This window comes from Lycium barbarum, chromosome 4, assembly GCF_019175385.1.
Source record: "Lycium barbarum isolate Lr01 chromosome 4, ASM1917538v2, whole genome shotgun sequence".
Classification (NCBI taxonomy): domain Eukaryota; kingdom Viridiplantae; phylum Streptophyta; class Magnoliopsida; order Solanales; family Solanaceae; genus Lycium; species Lycium barbarum.
The window spans coordinates 19,173,339-19,188,024 of NC_083340.1; the positions used below are offsets into that span (position 1 = coordinate 19,173,339).

At 30.8% G+C, this 14,686-nt stretch overlaps 1 protein-coding gene across 1 annotated transcript; it reads left to right on the forward strand.

The window, feature by feature from the left end:
- Positions 1 to 1,424: 1,424 nt before the first annotated feature.
- On the forward strand, positions 1,425 to 4,716 carry LOC132638248 (alcohol acyl transferase 1 allele RGa-like). Its single transcript, XM_060355194.1, has 2 exons — positions 1,425 to 1,883; positions 3,804 to 4,716. Exons 1-2 carry the CDS (start codon positions 1,440 to 1,442, stop codon positions 4,701 to 4,703), a joined length of 1,344 nt encoding a protein of 447 aa, XP_060211177.1. The 5' UTR covers positions 1,425 to 1,439; the 3' UTR covers positions 4,704 to 4,716.
- Positions 4,717 to 14,686: the final 9,970 nt, after the last annotated feature.

The window sequence follows — 14,686 nt, forward strand, 5'->3', positions numbered from 1 at the left end:
TAAAGTGAGACTTATGGTCCCGAGGGAGTATCTCTTCTCAGAAGTTGATAGAACTGAGTGATTCTATACACGAGAGTAATTTTGCAAACCAGAAGCAGTTCCAACACAAATCTATATGTTTGGGATATGCTATTGAAAAAAGAATGTTCTACTGTTATAAAGAAAAAGACAGAAATGCTCAAAGTTTTCGCAAATTTTGACTTTACCAAAAGTACACCAAATTCGCAAATTTTGACTTTACCAAAAGTATACCAAATTGAAATAGAGCTAGACTTTTTTTTTTCTTCAAAAGTATACTCTACTTTAGGATGTTGGACACAGTGTTTTAAAAAGCGGGAGCGTGAGGTAGAACGTCTTACTTAACACGGGGGGAGACGTAAGTCTCGAGGCATGGGGCGTAAGCCCCATGGATCTTTAAGATTTTAATTTATAATGTAGTAAAATAGTATAATAACACAAATTTATAAAAAAAAAAATACATTAATAGTTTTAAAAAACTAAAAACATGATTAAAATAACTCATAGAAAATAAAACTTCTAACATAATATTACAAGTAAAAATAATGCAATGATGTAAAAGCTATTATGAGATGCAAATTAACTCTAACATCTTAACTTTCAAACAAAAAAAGAATCACAATTTCTTAAATATATTACTTCCATGCTATGCAATTTACCTCCCTAAAAGAAAATAATCAATACACTTTATTAGTATTATAATTAAAACATTACTCCTTCACGAAACAAAATTACATTCAAATAATTTAATAATAAAATATGATAATTTTGAGCCATAGGAAAAAGCCATGACGACCGATGATAAGTGAACATGTAAAATTTGATTATGTATTTTTAAAAGAAATGTTAGGTGATATTCACTCTCACGGTGTTCTCAAATAGTAAATAAACAATACTAAAGCTTCTTATTTGAGATAGTTTCAATCTTCTTATTTTTATAGATGAAAAAACTATTAGAAATCATTCATTATTAAAGCATTATGAGGATCAACAATGTTAACTAAGGAATTTGACCTATAATTATATAAGAACTGTAAAGCGAGCACCGAGCGTTAATTTTTCTAGTGTCCCGCCCCGTGACAAGGCGAGTCCCAAAACTGCCTTTTAAAACACTATTGGACATATTAAATAAACATTCTGCTCCATGCTTCTCTTTTAAGAGCTGAAACTTTAGCCCTATGGTCACAGGTTAAGTTTCTTTAACCACAGGTTATGACAATAAATGCCACTTATTTAGGCGTAATGTGCACGCACATCGTTTGTCCAAAATCCTAACTAATTGGTCCTTTAGGACAGCTAAGTCCTAAAATGACTCACAAAAGAATTACTAATAGAGTTGACTTCTGAACAATAAATAGCTACTTGCTTAAAGTAGCATACTAAATAATCCAATACAAGCATTTCCCTTTTCGCCTTGAGGAATGGAACAACTTTCCCCTTCACAACTCTCAGTGATACGGCGTGAATCTGAATTAATCATTCCAGCAACAGCTACTCCTCGTGAAATAAAACATCTCTCAGACATAGACGATCGAGAAGGTCTGCGTTTTCACATATCTAATTTATTTTTTTACGAACACAACCCTTCAATGGAAGGGATAGATCCTGCTAAGGTGATTAAAGATGGATTATCAAAAGCACTAGTATTTTACTATCCATTAGCTGGTAGGCTCATCTTAGGGCCTAAGGGGAAGCACATGGTGAATTGCAATGGTGAAGGAATATTGTTTACAGAAGCCTATGCAGATGTGGAGCTTGATATGTTAGGGGAATCCATAAAACCTCCATGTCCATTCTTGGAGGATCTGCTGTACAATGTACCAGGTTCTGATGGGATCACTGATTGCCCTCTTATGTTGATTCAGGTATATTATCATACACTCCTTTGCAACAGTATTATTCATCTTTTAATTTAATTACTACATCCCTTTTAATTTATGCGACCTAGTCTAAATCGTTAGTTTTCACGGAGTTTGAGTTTAAGGGGAAAAATGAAGATTTTTAAAATTTGTGATCTTAAACATGTCATAACGTATCTCTGACTACATTTTTTTTTGTAACTTGTGACCTTAAACATCTCAAAAAAGTAATCGTTTTCAAATTTAGAAGTATCATTTTTTCTAGAATAGACTAAAAAGTAAAGTATAATCACATAAACTGGAACAATAGGAAGTATCCAAAAGTTTTGTCGGTTGCCCCCTTATAGACCTTGTAAACGAAAAATCCCTTTTGAACAAACTGAAAATCTTATAAAACAATGTTATACTGTTGTCTAAAAGTTTGTAGGTTGTTGAAAACATTAGACGATTTTTCTTTAAGGTTGAGCAATTTATGAGCAAACGTTCGACTCGAGTCTAACATTGTTCGGATGGATAATTTCTCAATGGCTATATTTGCATAATTTTTAAAATAGAAATAAAATTTGAATGATGATCTAAAAAGGGGATATTTACGTAAATCAGCCGGGAGGTATTATTTTGGGTAAATTATACTTAGTGTTCTTTAATTATTTTACTTGTATTCGTTGGATTAATCTTGTTACTACTTCTATCAATTCATAGAACCTTGTACCAATTCAAGAAAAGTTAAACTTTTTCAGTTAACTCTTTACGATATCACTTTTTGAGAGTCCTATTTAAAAGTAATTTGAATAAAGACGGAGAATTGGAAAAATGTACATCGAGAAAAGGAAACAAAAAAAGAGAGAGACTAAATGCTTGTATCACTGCATATTTTTGGGCGGTTCATCCTAGCGTAAAATATCGTGCTTAGCCAACTTATCCCAATATTTTATTATTCTGGATATGTGCCTTTTGAGACATTGTGAGTTGCACGATCGTAAAAAAAACGAAAATACAAAGTTGCACGGTTGTAAAAAAAAACAGATATAACATTCTTCAGATAAATAGTTTGCATATGCTGTCATGGATCGCGAACTTAAAGCGTACTACTCCGTTCTAATTTACGTGACAGTTTTTGTTTTTCAAGAGTCAATTTAACTAATCTTTTATGCTAAATTGATTATGTCAACTCAATATTTTAAGAACAAAAAGTAGATATTCAAAAATTATAGTCAAACCTTTCTATAATGACAATGTTTGTCTGAAAATTTCATGGTTGTTATAGTGAGGTGTTGTTATGTATGTATTAGAGGCGGATCCAAAATATAAACTCTATAGGTTCAACCTTAAGATTCTTAGTGTAAACCCGTCGTTTTAAAAGTTATGAGTTCATGTCTACTATTTATTGCAGTTTTAATAAATTTTTATGCATAAATTTATGCTCCGCGTCGAAAGTTGGGGGTTCAATGGAACCCCGACCTAGCATGCTAGATCCGCCACTGGTATGTATATATACTAACATTTGATGTTTAGATCTCATTTAACTGTTTTAAATAAAAGTACGCAACAAATTATTTTTTCTGTACTTTTTATGTTATAAACAAAAACAAAATACTTGTTAAATTTAAAATCTCAATTGATTTTCATATTTCATTAATTAATTATTGAAAAGACAAAATTCATAACTAGTTATACCATACCGATAAAGAATTAAAATCTACTCGTTGGATTTTATGTTAATTGGTAATTGCTGAGCATGTACATGATAGAGCAGCTTAACATAGTTCTGTTGGTTGGGTTCTATCATTTAAACCGTGACGTACTGTAGGAAGAATAAACTCATTCAACAAATTATAAGAACACACACGAACCTTAATTTTCATTGAAGTAGCAGAGATTTGTCAGTTTCCTCCACTTCTAATATGAATGTCTTTATTCCTATAGGTTACCCGTTTTACTTGTGGTGGATTTGCAGTAGCAGTAAGAGTTAATCATACAATGGTTGATGCCTTTGGCTTAGTTTTATTCCTAAATGCAGTAACTGATTTTGTGAAATTCAAAGCCTCTGCTCCTTCCATCATACCCGTCTGGCAAAGGGATACCCTAAATGCGAGGCCATCACCACGCATTACATGCAAGCATCACGAATTTGAGGAAGAAATTGAATCAACAAATGCATGGTTAAAATTGGAAAAAGAATTGATTCAACGTTCATTTTTCTTTGGTGAAGAGGAGATAGAAGCTATCCGTAATCAAGTTTCACCAGTTCATCGTTCAAGTGGACGATTTGAGTTATTAACCTCGTTTTTATGGAGACATCGAACAATTTCACTCAATTTAAATCCTGAAGAAATTGTGCGGCTGACATATTTTGTTACAGCCCGTGGGAGGTTTGAACATTTGAAAATACCGCACGGATATTATGGCAACGCGTTTGCTTTTCCAGCAGCAGTGTCAAAAGCAGGACTTTTAAGTACATATCCGCTGACTTATGCACTTGAGTTAATCAAGAAAGCCAAGAATCAAGTGAATGAAGAGTATTTTAGATCTATGGTAGATTTTATGGTAATTAAAGGGAGACCTGGCATAACACAATCATGGAATTTTGCTATTTCAAACACTGCTTATGTAGGATTTGATAAGGTTGATTTTGGATGGGGAGAACCAAAGTATGGTGGGGCTGCTAAGGTTGATTCTTGTTTTAGTTTCTTTGTGGCTTTTAAAAATTACAAGGGGCAGAAAGGCATTCTAACAACAATAAGCTTGCCTCCAAAAGCTATGGAAAGATTTGAAGATGTTATGTACAAGCTGACTTCAAATGTCAAGCAACTATCAAAGCTTTAACAAGGTGTTTGGATTGCCACTTACAAATATGTTCTTAGTTTATTAGATCAATTTACGTGTTTGGATATAGTTCTGAAATAATTAATATCCTCTGTGTTGGAAGTTTGGATTTTGGAGACACATATGGATCAATTACTAATTAATGTTCTATAGTTATCTCATATAATAGCAAAGTGTGTTTAGTACTTTATCTGAATATATATGATATAAGACGAAATTCAAATCAATTGAACAAATCCGGTATATGTGGATCTCACACCCACACCCAAATCATGTAGGATCGACATGGATGCAACAAGGATTTTGAAAAATCCCAACAACATAAATTGACAAAGCTAAAGATAAATGGAATTTTTAATCTATATACCGATGACTGTGAAGTTGACTATAGGGTCAATATGCATGGCTTGTGATCATTCTTTAGTGTATGCATAGTGCATTCGATTCTTGTGTTAGTTTGAACAACAACACATCGTTTCGAATAAAGTTCACTTCGATCAGTGCAAAAATAAGCAACAATAGAATTACATACATAGATTATACTGAGACACCACAAGCTAGCGCTTGGTGCTTTATTTCTATAAGTATCGGGACCCTTCTGGCATAGTGGCATCGTTTATTCGTAGCATACTAGTGTTATTTTTGTTCTAATTATTCCTTTAAATTTGACAATTTAATAGTCTTCACTCCTTGATGTTGATATAGCAAAGTGGATAGACTTTCTTTCTAGGCCTGTAAAAATAAAGAAAAATAAAAGAAAATCAACTTTCAAGTGATGTAATTTTCGATCGTTAATTATTGCATATTCGTGATATAATATTTTATTTATTTCAATTGCGTATCTCTTCTTACTTTTTTCTTAAATATCACACATATTTTACCTGAACTTATATTCTTTTAGATGCAGTAACGATTTATTTCTTCTTTTTGGTCAAATATGTAGGATAGGAATTGACCTGAAACTTTATTACTTTTGGCCAAAATAAGGGAATCCCAAGTATATCTTATTTTATCTCTTTTTTAGACGCAATTGATTTTTATTCTAACGGTGTATTTTCATGAACAAATTTGGAAGTTCCTTTTTGTCTTGAACGCCATTTTTTTTAGCCAAATAAGGAAATTCTATGCAACATAAGTGATTTTAAAGTGATCTACAACTTAGCCCAATATTAGTCCAATTCTAGCCCATTTTTAAGATTTACTTAAATTTGGGTTTGTTGCTTGAGATTTACTTTATTTTTTTTCTATGTATTCACTTTTCTTGGATCCTATATCTTATAAGTTTGTAGTGTGTTTGATACGAAGGAAAATATTTTTCACAAAAATATTTTTCTCAAAAATATTTTACACGCAAAATGTTTTCCTCAAAAATATTTTTCACGAAAAATGTTTTTCTAGAAAATGGACCCTTCAAAAAAACTGGATCAAGTTAGGCGGGTCATGACCCAGGCCATTTAAGCCCAAGTAATTTTTAGGCCAATGTTAGCCCAACCCATTTATTACCTTAGCCCATTTTAATTGGGTCAATTTCAGCCCAACTCACCCATTTGTCACCCTAGTATTAAGGGTGTGTTCCGTAGGAAGGAAAGATTTCTTGTTAGATATTTTTTTGAAAGGTAAATGATTTTCTTACTAATTTTTGTCTTTTTTAAAAAAAAAAATTTAAAACATAAAAATAAAATATGTTCTTATTAGTCTTTTAACTATGCCCCGTTAAATTTCGTGTGAAATAAAGGCATTTTTAACCCAATTAAGTAGTGACAAGGGCATGATGGGATTCAAACTATTAATAAAGGCAAATATTATAATTTTTTTCATACTTTAAGGATAGTTTTGAGCATTTCCCGTCTGTTGTTTCATATTGCCTATTGCATATTCTTGGTCAAATACGATAGCTTGTCATTTTTCAGTGGCGGACTGAATCATTATTGTTTTGTTTGGTCAATGTTCTAATTATAGAAGCCGTAGAACATGAATGTCAAATTTAGTAGTGAAAGTTTTTCAAACTTTTCTAGTGTTCTTTTGAATGGACTTTTTCTAACAAGACCTCACGACAATAAGGATATTTAATTGCAGATGTGAAAACAAAAGGAAAAGAAGAAGAAGAAGAAGAAGAAGAAGAAGAAGAAGAAGAAGAAGAAGAAGAAGAAGAAGAAAAAATGACTTAATAAACTGTTGGAATAGTGATCAATATATTCAAAAAACACGAATCACTGATGAGTAGGGGTGTATATGGATCGGATTGGTTCGAATTTTTCAAATACCAAACTAAACCAATTGTGTCGGGTTTTAAAATTTATAAACCAAACCAAATCAATATAAGTCAATTTTTTTTACCTCGGGTTTTCTCGTTTTTCTTTTTCCGATTTTCTCAGGTTGCTTCGAAAAAGCCTTCATATAAAATATATAACTTTTACTTCAAACATTTCTTTTGTCAAAGTAAGATACAACTATATAATTAAGGCCTCTCTTATGAAATAACACAAATGTGAGATGAGTGATGACATTGTAATAAAATATTCAATAAAAAAGATAATGAAATTGCATAAAATAATTATTGCTAATTAATAAGCCATAATGAAAATGATCATAATCTAAAAGCACTAAGTCGTGCTATAATAAGTATGACTAATAAGTATTATATACATGACAAAAATAAAATATAATTAAGATATGTATTTTCACTGTCTAAATCAATGCAAAACTAAAGAATACATATCCAACATTATTGTCATTCCTAGTGATAGAATTGAATTCCTTTCGTTAGCATTAATACTGATTTGGTTTTAATTTGAACTTTATTTGAGCTGCCAACATTTATGGATTATAAAACTTATTGGACCATTCAAAATTCTAAGTCCAAACTTGAAATAATATGTAAAAGACAAAAATTGCAAAAGTTTAAGAAATATTTATAAATTGTATTACAAATAAATATTTTTATGTATAAAATATTTTTAGAAAATTGTATATATGTATTGTCGGGTTGGTTTGGTTCGGTTGACATTTTTTAGTTAAAATCAAACCAATTATGATCGGGCCTTTTTTTTTTAAAACACCAAGCCAAGTCAAATCAAACCATTGGTCGGGGTTTTTTCTTGATTTGATTTGAATTATCGGTTTGGTGCGATTTGTCGGTTTTCTTTGTACAACCCTACCGATGAGTGTGATGTAATAGTCATTTTTTTGTTATCTTTATCAGAATTTCAGACTCAAGTCTTAAAAAATAGAAACGATATGAAGTGTTTTACCCTCTTAATAGGTCTATACGGTGCAAATCTGAATTAGTTAGAATAGTAAATTCTAAAAAAAATCACAAATAACCACTTTTCGTTTATGTAATTGAAAAATGGTCATTATTATAGAGTTACAAATACCATACATGGAATTTTACATAAAATTTGAAAGTTCATTGACAATATGGCTAATGGCTGAAAAGTTACATTTGAACGCTATTTAATGTAAATTTTGTGTACCAAATGCCTAAAGGAAAGGGGGGCAAAAAAAAAAAAAAAGCAAAATTCTAACTAGACAGCTTGTAAGTTAAAAATTCGGAGACTTTTGTTGTTTATAAATTATAAATAGTTATCTGAGATCCGTGTTAAGCCCGGGCCCAAACTCAACATATAAATGTAGTAATATTTTAATTAAAAAAGTATAATCTATTACCTATTTTCTTACCGCATAATTAACAATTCAGTGGCACGTTAAATATGTATTGTCATAAGTTCATTATTATTAATGTTTTCAGTCAACTTATTAGATAATTTTAAAACAAAAATTATTTATAATGAGAAAGCAAGTTTGGCGGAAAAATTATCAAATTATGTAAAGTAATTACAACTCGGTGAAAATCATTAATTGAAAAATATTGACATTTTTATGAATCTGTGAGCATATAATTTTTGTATTTATAGATAGAAGTAGATCTTTTGGTATTTATTAAGTTTTAATTTCACTCATAATATTACATGTAACAGTAGTTGATGCTAGCTAAATGTGGTGATTTAATCTTAGTTTAAGATGAAATTAAGGGGAAAAAATAGTTTTACTAAATGAACCCCAAGAATCAATTTAGTTCTTGGTATATAGTTTGTGCTTAAAAATATTAATTCTAAGCTCAAAGTTAAAATTGGAGTTTATGGTACTTTTTGTATTTTAATTTAAAATATTAGATTGATCTAATTCAATTTAGCTTCATAATTTGATAATGGGAAAATGAAAAATGTCACATAAATTAACACGGGGGCAAGAGTAATTAGTAAGATCTAATAAATGCTCCAGTTCAAAACGATAATGTGGCTTCATAATTCCCTAAAATTTGCTAATATGTATAATAACAAATAATGTAAAGGGTAATTTAATAATCCTTTCAGTTCATATGATATGATGTTTTTAAATTACGCTAGAAAGTAAGAAGCATTTCACTAAATTACCTTAATTAAATAGTACCTACTTAATATGATTTTTGGGTTATGTAAAAGTTCTCTTATCTAAATTATGGGAAATTGGGTATAAATAAAAATTATTAATAAAGAACAAGAAAAGATTCACAATGTTATTGTACTACAATTCAATATACACCAATTATATAGGCCCACACAAAAATTGACTTAAGATAAAGAATGATAAAGAATGAGTTCAAAAAATGATTAATATGCAAGGAAAAAAAACAAAATAAAGCCATGTGTAGCAACATCATAGGATTAAAATTCTTGTGAGGACTACAAAAATTTGAAATCCTCCCTTATATATAGTAGTAAAGTAACTAGTAAATTTAACCGCGCTTCGCACGGTCGTGCAAGCATCAGTGAGTTTACGAAATAATATCAAAAAAATATATTCTTTCATAAATTTATTCGAGATATAAATGATAATTTTTCACATATATGCATCCAAAATTACAAATATAAATTTTTCCGATTACGACAGTAATTTTAACCTCGCTTTGCGTGGTTGCGTAAAGCATCAATGAATTTACTAAATAATATCAACAAAATAAATTCTTTCGTAATTTTATCGGATAGATAAGTGATAATTTTCACATATATGCATCCAAAAGTGCAAACATAAATATTTTCATTTACAATTCTTTGCTTTATAATAGAGTAATACATAGTACACAGTTTTGCGAAGATGATTTTTAGGAATTTCAGTCTATACTAATACTTCTATATGAATTTTGTATATATATAATCCTAAGCAACCAAAAAAAAAAAAAAAAATAGAATGACCTAAACGTAGTAAAATAGAAATCCAAAAGGAAATGAGAGTATAGCTTCTATATGAATTTTGTATATATATAATCCTAAGCAACCCAAAAAAAAAATAGAATGACCTAAACGTAGTAAAATAGAAATCCAAAAGGAAATGATACTTTTCTCATTTTTTCTTTATACGTCTCGTTTCCATTTCAATCAATACCGTTGGCATCTTCCTAATTTCTTACCCAAAACTTCCTCTTAAATCAGAAGACAACTCCCCCCCCCCCCCCCCCCCCCTTTATTCTCCTCATTACATTTTAAGAATATCTCAGTTTTTTTTAATTTTCCCTTAAATAATATTCCCTACCATTAGAAGAACACATCAATATTCTCTATAAATTTAAAGAGACTATATATGGAATAAACTAACGCTATATATGGAACGAACTAAATGAATCATTATTTGCTAATTAAACTCTATTTTCAATCATATTGTATAGGATCTTTCCTTTTTTTTTTTTTTTTCCCCTTATTCCCCTTTGTTTGTTTTCATTTTCCTTTTCCTTTTGTTTCCCCATAAGTATGTCATTATCTGCTAATTTTATGCAAATTCCCGAAAAATCAGTTTTCCCCTAAAACACTACTATTTTCTCCTATAAATTCAAAGTGCCTCAAAGGAAGAAAAGAAAAAAAAAACAGAGGCAGACATGACAGAAGGAAAAATAATTACATTCATACATGAGTGTATATTGGAAAATGCATCAAATTGGTTGTAGCTGCAGGCCAAAACTTTTGCAAAGGTACTTCTAATTCCTACTTCCTTTCTTCTTCTTGCTTCACCCTACTTATCAATGAGTTTTTAAACGCTTGACAGAAGCTTGGGATCTCCTTTTGTTATGTCTATATGACTGTTGTTTGGTGTCTTGAAGAATGAAGGAAGAGTTATTCATATAATATAGTGTGTTGGTTGATTTAATAGGAACACAAGATAAAAGTAATATTGATGCTTTGAAAGTAGAAAATGGCCTTGGTCCCTGACCTCACTCTTTGTATTTTACCTATTTGTGCATATCCACATGCATAGATTCTTTTACCAAGGCAAATGGTGAATTCATATTGTATATCTGTTTATATAATGGTGTTCATAATTTAATGATGAAGAAACCTATCAAATTCCTAATTGATGCAGAAATTCTTTCAACTTCTATAATTAACTAATCCATGCATAAAGTTGTAACTGAAAGATTTTTTTCATTTAAAAAAAAGTCCTTTATTGTAAAGGGTGAGAATTGATTTTATAACTGAAATTTTATATAAAAGCTTGTCTATACCTAGCTTTATATTATATATAGATTAGATAATTTGCCCGCGCTTTGCGCGGTTTATAAAGAAAATTAAAGTGTATTGTTAATTAATTTATTACTATTTTTTATTAAAAAGAGGTCTATAACATGAAGTGGACAGTAACACTTTCTTTTTTCTCTTGATATAAATTGATGAACAATCAAATATATCAACCTAACTTGAAGAACAATACAATATGTAAACTCATAATTTCTGAGATAGTGCATATACAACAAAAATTGCTAAAGAGTAATCCCGAAAACGCAATATAAACTTAATTAGAATCCATGTGTGATCTGTTGTATACTCTATAATAGCTCTTTGGCGATTTTTGTGCATATTGCATCTCAAGAATTCTAAGCAAAAGTACCAAAGTTCAACTTCGTAATATTTGAAAGCTACAAATAATAAAATTTCCTTAATTCCTATAAAGAAGACCGAAGTTATATTTAACTATCAGACCTCTCATTCCATGGACGAATGAATAGAAGTGGCTAAGGATAATGAATAAAGGAGAAGATATGTCATTCAAATAATGATGTAAAATGGTTCACACTTAGCAAGTAAGCCAGTGCATTCCCTAATGTATTAAAAATAAATGTATTTATAAAGCTAATTTAATTACAGTTTTAAATATCTAGAAATTTAATAGTTAAATTTTTAGAATACGAAAATGAATAAGTGGATAATGAAAAATATAACCTTACGAAATGTTAATAGTTTTATATAAGTTGTCAATGACAAATATAACGTACTATAAAAATAGGGGGACTACGTTGGGGGAAAACTATTATTATGAAAGGTATATTTATTTCCTGTGCTTTGATTATTCTATGTTATCTCTGTCGCTTGCGTTACTTCATTTCCATATCGCTTTGAATCTCTTAGCCGTATCTGACCTCTTTTTATGTTTTTATTGAGTCGAGGGTCTCTCGGAAACAGCCATCCTACCTTGGTAGGAGTAAGGTCTGCGTACACTCTACCCTCCCCAGACCCCACGTTGTGGGATTTCACTGGGTTGTTGTTGTTGTTGTTGTTGTTGTTGTATATTTAATTTACAACTCCAGAAAATGGTTAATTAGTTAGCAAATTATATTTTTATATAAAACATGAAAATGAAATATGAGTGACTACAACGTGAAATTGCAGGTTTACGTACTTGATAATACAAAACTCGGATTTTTAACTTTCATCTTTTTGTAACCATGACTGCTTCATTTTTTATTTTTTTTGAGAACTTAAAAGATAATTCTTATATAATAACGAAAGGGGAAATTCATGAAATTGATCAATTTGACTCTTCTTTCTTAATCTCACTGGATAATTTTTTTTATTTGAAATTTATTACCTAAATATATTGGATGCGTGAAGATGCACCAAATTTATGCGGAAATTTTCAGTATTTTATTTCTTTCAAGAAATGAAAAGATGACGATAATAAGATAGAAAACATCAACCTGGTGCAGTTGTGCACGTTAGGAAACGACTTCGTCGTAAACAATGTGCATTACAAATATATTTATTAGCAATGATGAACTCACTTGATAGAAGATTTTTGCCAGCATTACGTCCAAAATAAGAATAAACCAAGGGACCAAGATACAGTATAACTACGGAAGTGATATAATTTGTTAACTTCATCAAATATCGACATCGTTTACAAAAAAAATGTTGTACGCACCACTGCCGTCAACCACTTCGTTATTTGAAACTCAAAAAACAGAGACTAAATTCAATTTCATTTCTCGTCTCTTTTCCCACTGTTGAAATTTTTATCACTGGTAGAATCGCCAAGCCTCCAATTGTGGATGAGCTTTATCCATATACATACATATTGCCGTATTTATGCAATGGAGCAGTTAGAAGAGCAAATGTATTATGGAGTTTGACTAAGATGTATGGTGTTTTTAATACTTTAGTTTCATGAAAAAGGTCTTTTTGGCCCACACTATTTTGGCCAACAATGGCCCAAATGGGATAAATTCATATGATTATTTAGGTTCAAATTTTAATAATTTATGCTTACTTAATGTCATTTCTATCTTTTCTTCTCAAGGTTTATCTTAATTTAAAATTGTATAATAGAGGTTATGATGATTTTTACATAAGTGTGGCCAAATTTTGGTCCTCAAATTGGTGTGGCAATTTAGCAACTCCCTAGTTTCATACGGTGCTATTTGTTCTACATAAATTTGAAACGTTTTGGGCATCGTTTCATGAATATTGGCTTAGTAGTTGTACCCGTTACTTATTTTTGGGAATAGATGGGGGGAAAGTTAGATAGATAGTGGTAAGAGTAATTAACAGAATTTGAAAAGTCATGACTGTTAGTGTGTTTACGAAGGGCAGGCGCAATTAAGAGACTTTAAAGGAGGTGGCACTGATCCACAATGTTTGGAAGGGGAAAACAGCGTTTAGTGTGGTTTTTTTCCAGATGGAACACTGTTTTTATTGTTTTAAAATTGAAAAAATGCAAAATCCTATTAAAAAAGATAAATACTAATATTTGCTTTAGAGAATACCACGTCAACGGGCTTTGTCCTGCTTTTATATATATACTCTAAGATAAGATATAGATGTCCTGTCATTCATCTACGAAAGCTAATGTGGCACTAAACTTTCAAGAAAAACCATTAATCCAAGCTAAACTTTCGATCATCCTCTTCTTTACAAATGGAGACTAATCAATTTTCTCAGTCCTTCCAAATTCTATTTGCTTTTGCATTACTTGTTCTTGTATTTATCAAACTAGGAATTACTATTATTAGATACAACACCAAAAAATCTATAGCTCCAATTAGGCTCCCTGCTGGGCCATGGAAGCTACGAACGGAAACATGCACCAATTAGCAGCCGGCGGCCTGTTAACCACCGGGTCATGACCCAATTAGGCAAAAAATATGGACCCTTAATGCACCTTCAACTCCGAGATGAAGAAAACTTGTGTAGTGAATTTTCTAAGTGCCAAAAATGTTCAGTCCTTTCTATCGCTTAGAGAAGAAGAGTTTTCGGGGCTTATAAAATGGTTAGACATACAAGCTGGAATTCGATCCCCTGTTAATTTGACAAAAAAGTTGCATTCAACTTTGTCTAGTCTTGTTGCTAGAGCAGCGTTTGGTAAAAGATTTAAAGATCAAGAAATGTTTACTTATTGATGAAGGTGGGAAATTGGCAGCAGGATTTAATGTAGCTAAATTTTCTTCCTTCGTTTAAGTTGCTTCATGGAATTAGTGGAATACAGGAGAAACTTCAAAGTTTGCATCAAAAAGCAGACAAAATACTTGAGGATTTTATACTTGAACATATTGCAGCAGCAAGCAATGGTGTCGTTGCCTCAAATGATCAGAACTTATTGGATGTCCTTTTAAGATTTCAGAAGGAAGAAAAATCAAATAATTCATGACAATATTAAAGCAGTTGTCCTGGTAAGTTAAA

What these genes read in the sequence shown, in the direction of transcription:
- LOC132638248 (XM_060355194.1), top strand. Translation starts at nt 1,440, where the DNA reads ATGGAACAACTTTCCCCTTCACAACTCTCAGTGATACGGCGTGAATCT. An exon ending in GCCCTCTTATGTTGATTCAG is followed by an intron (nt 1,884 to 3,803) that starts GTATATTATCAT and finishes TTATTCCTATAG; the next exon opens with GTTACCCGTTTTACTTGTGG.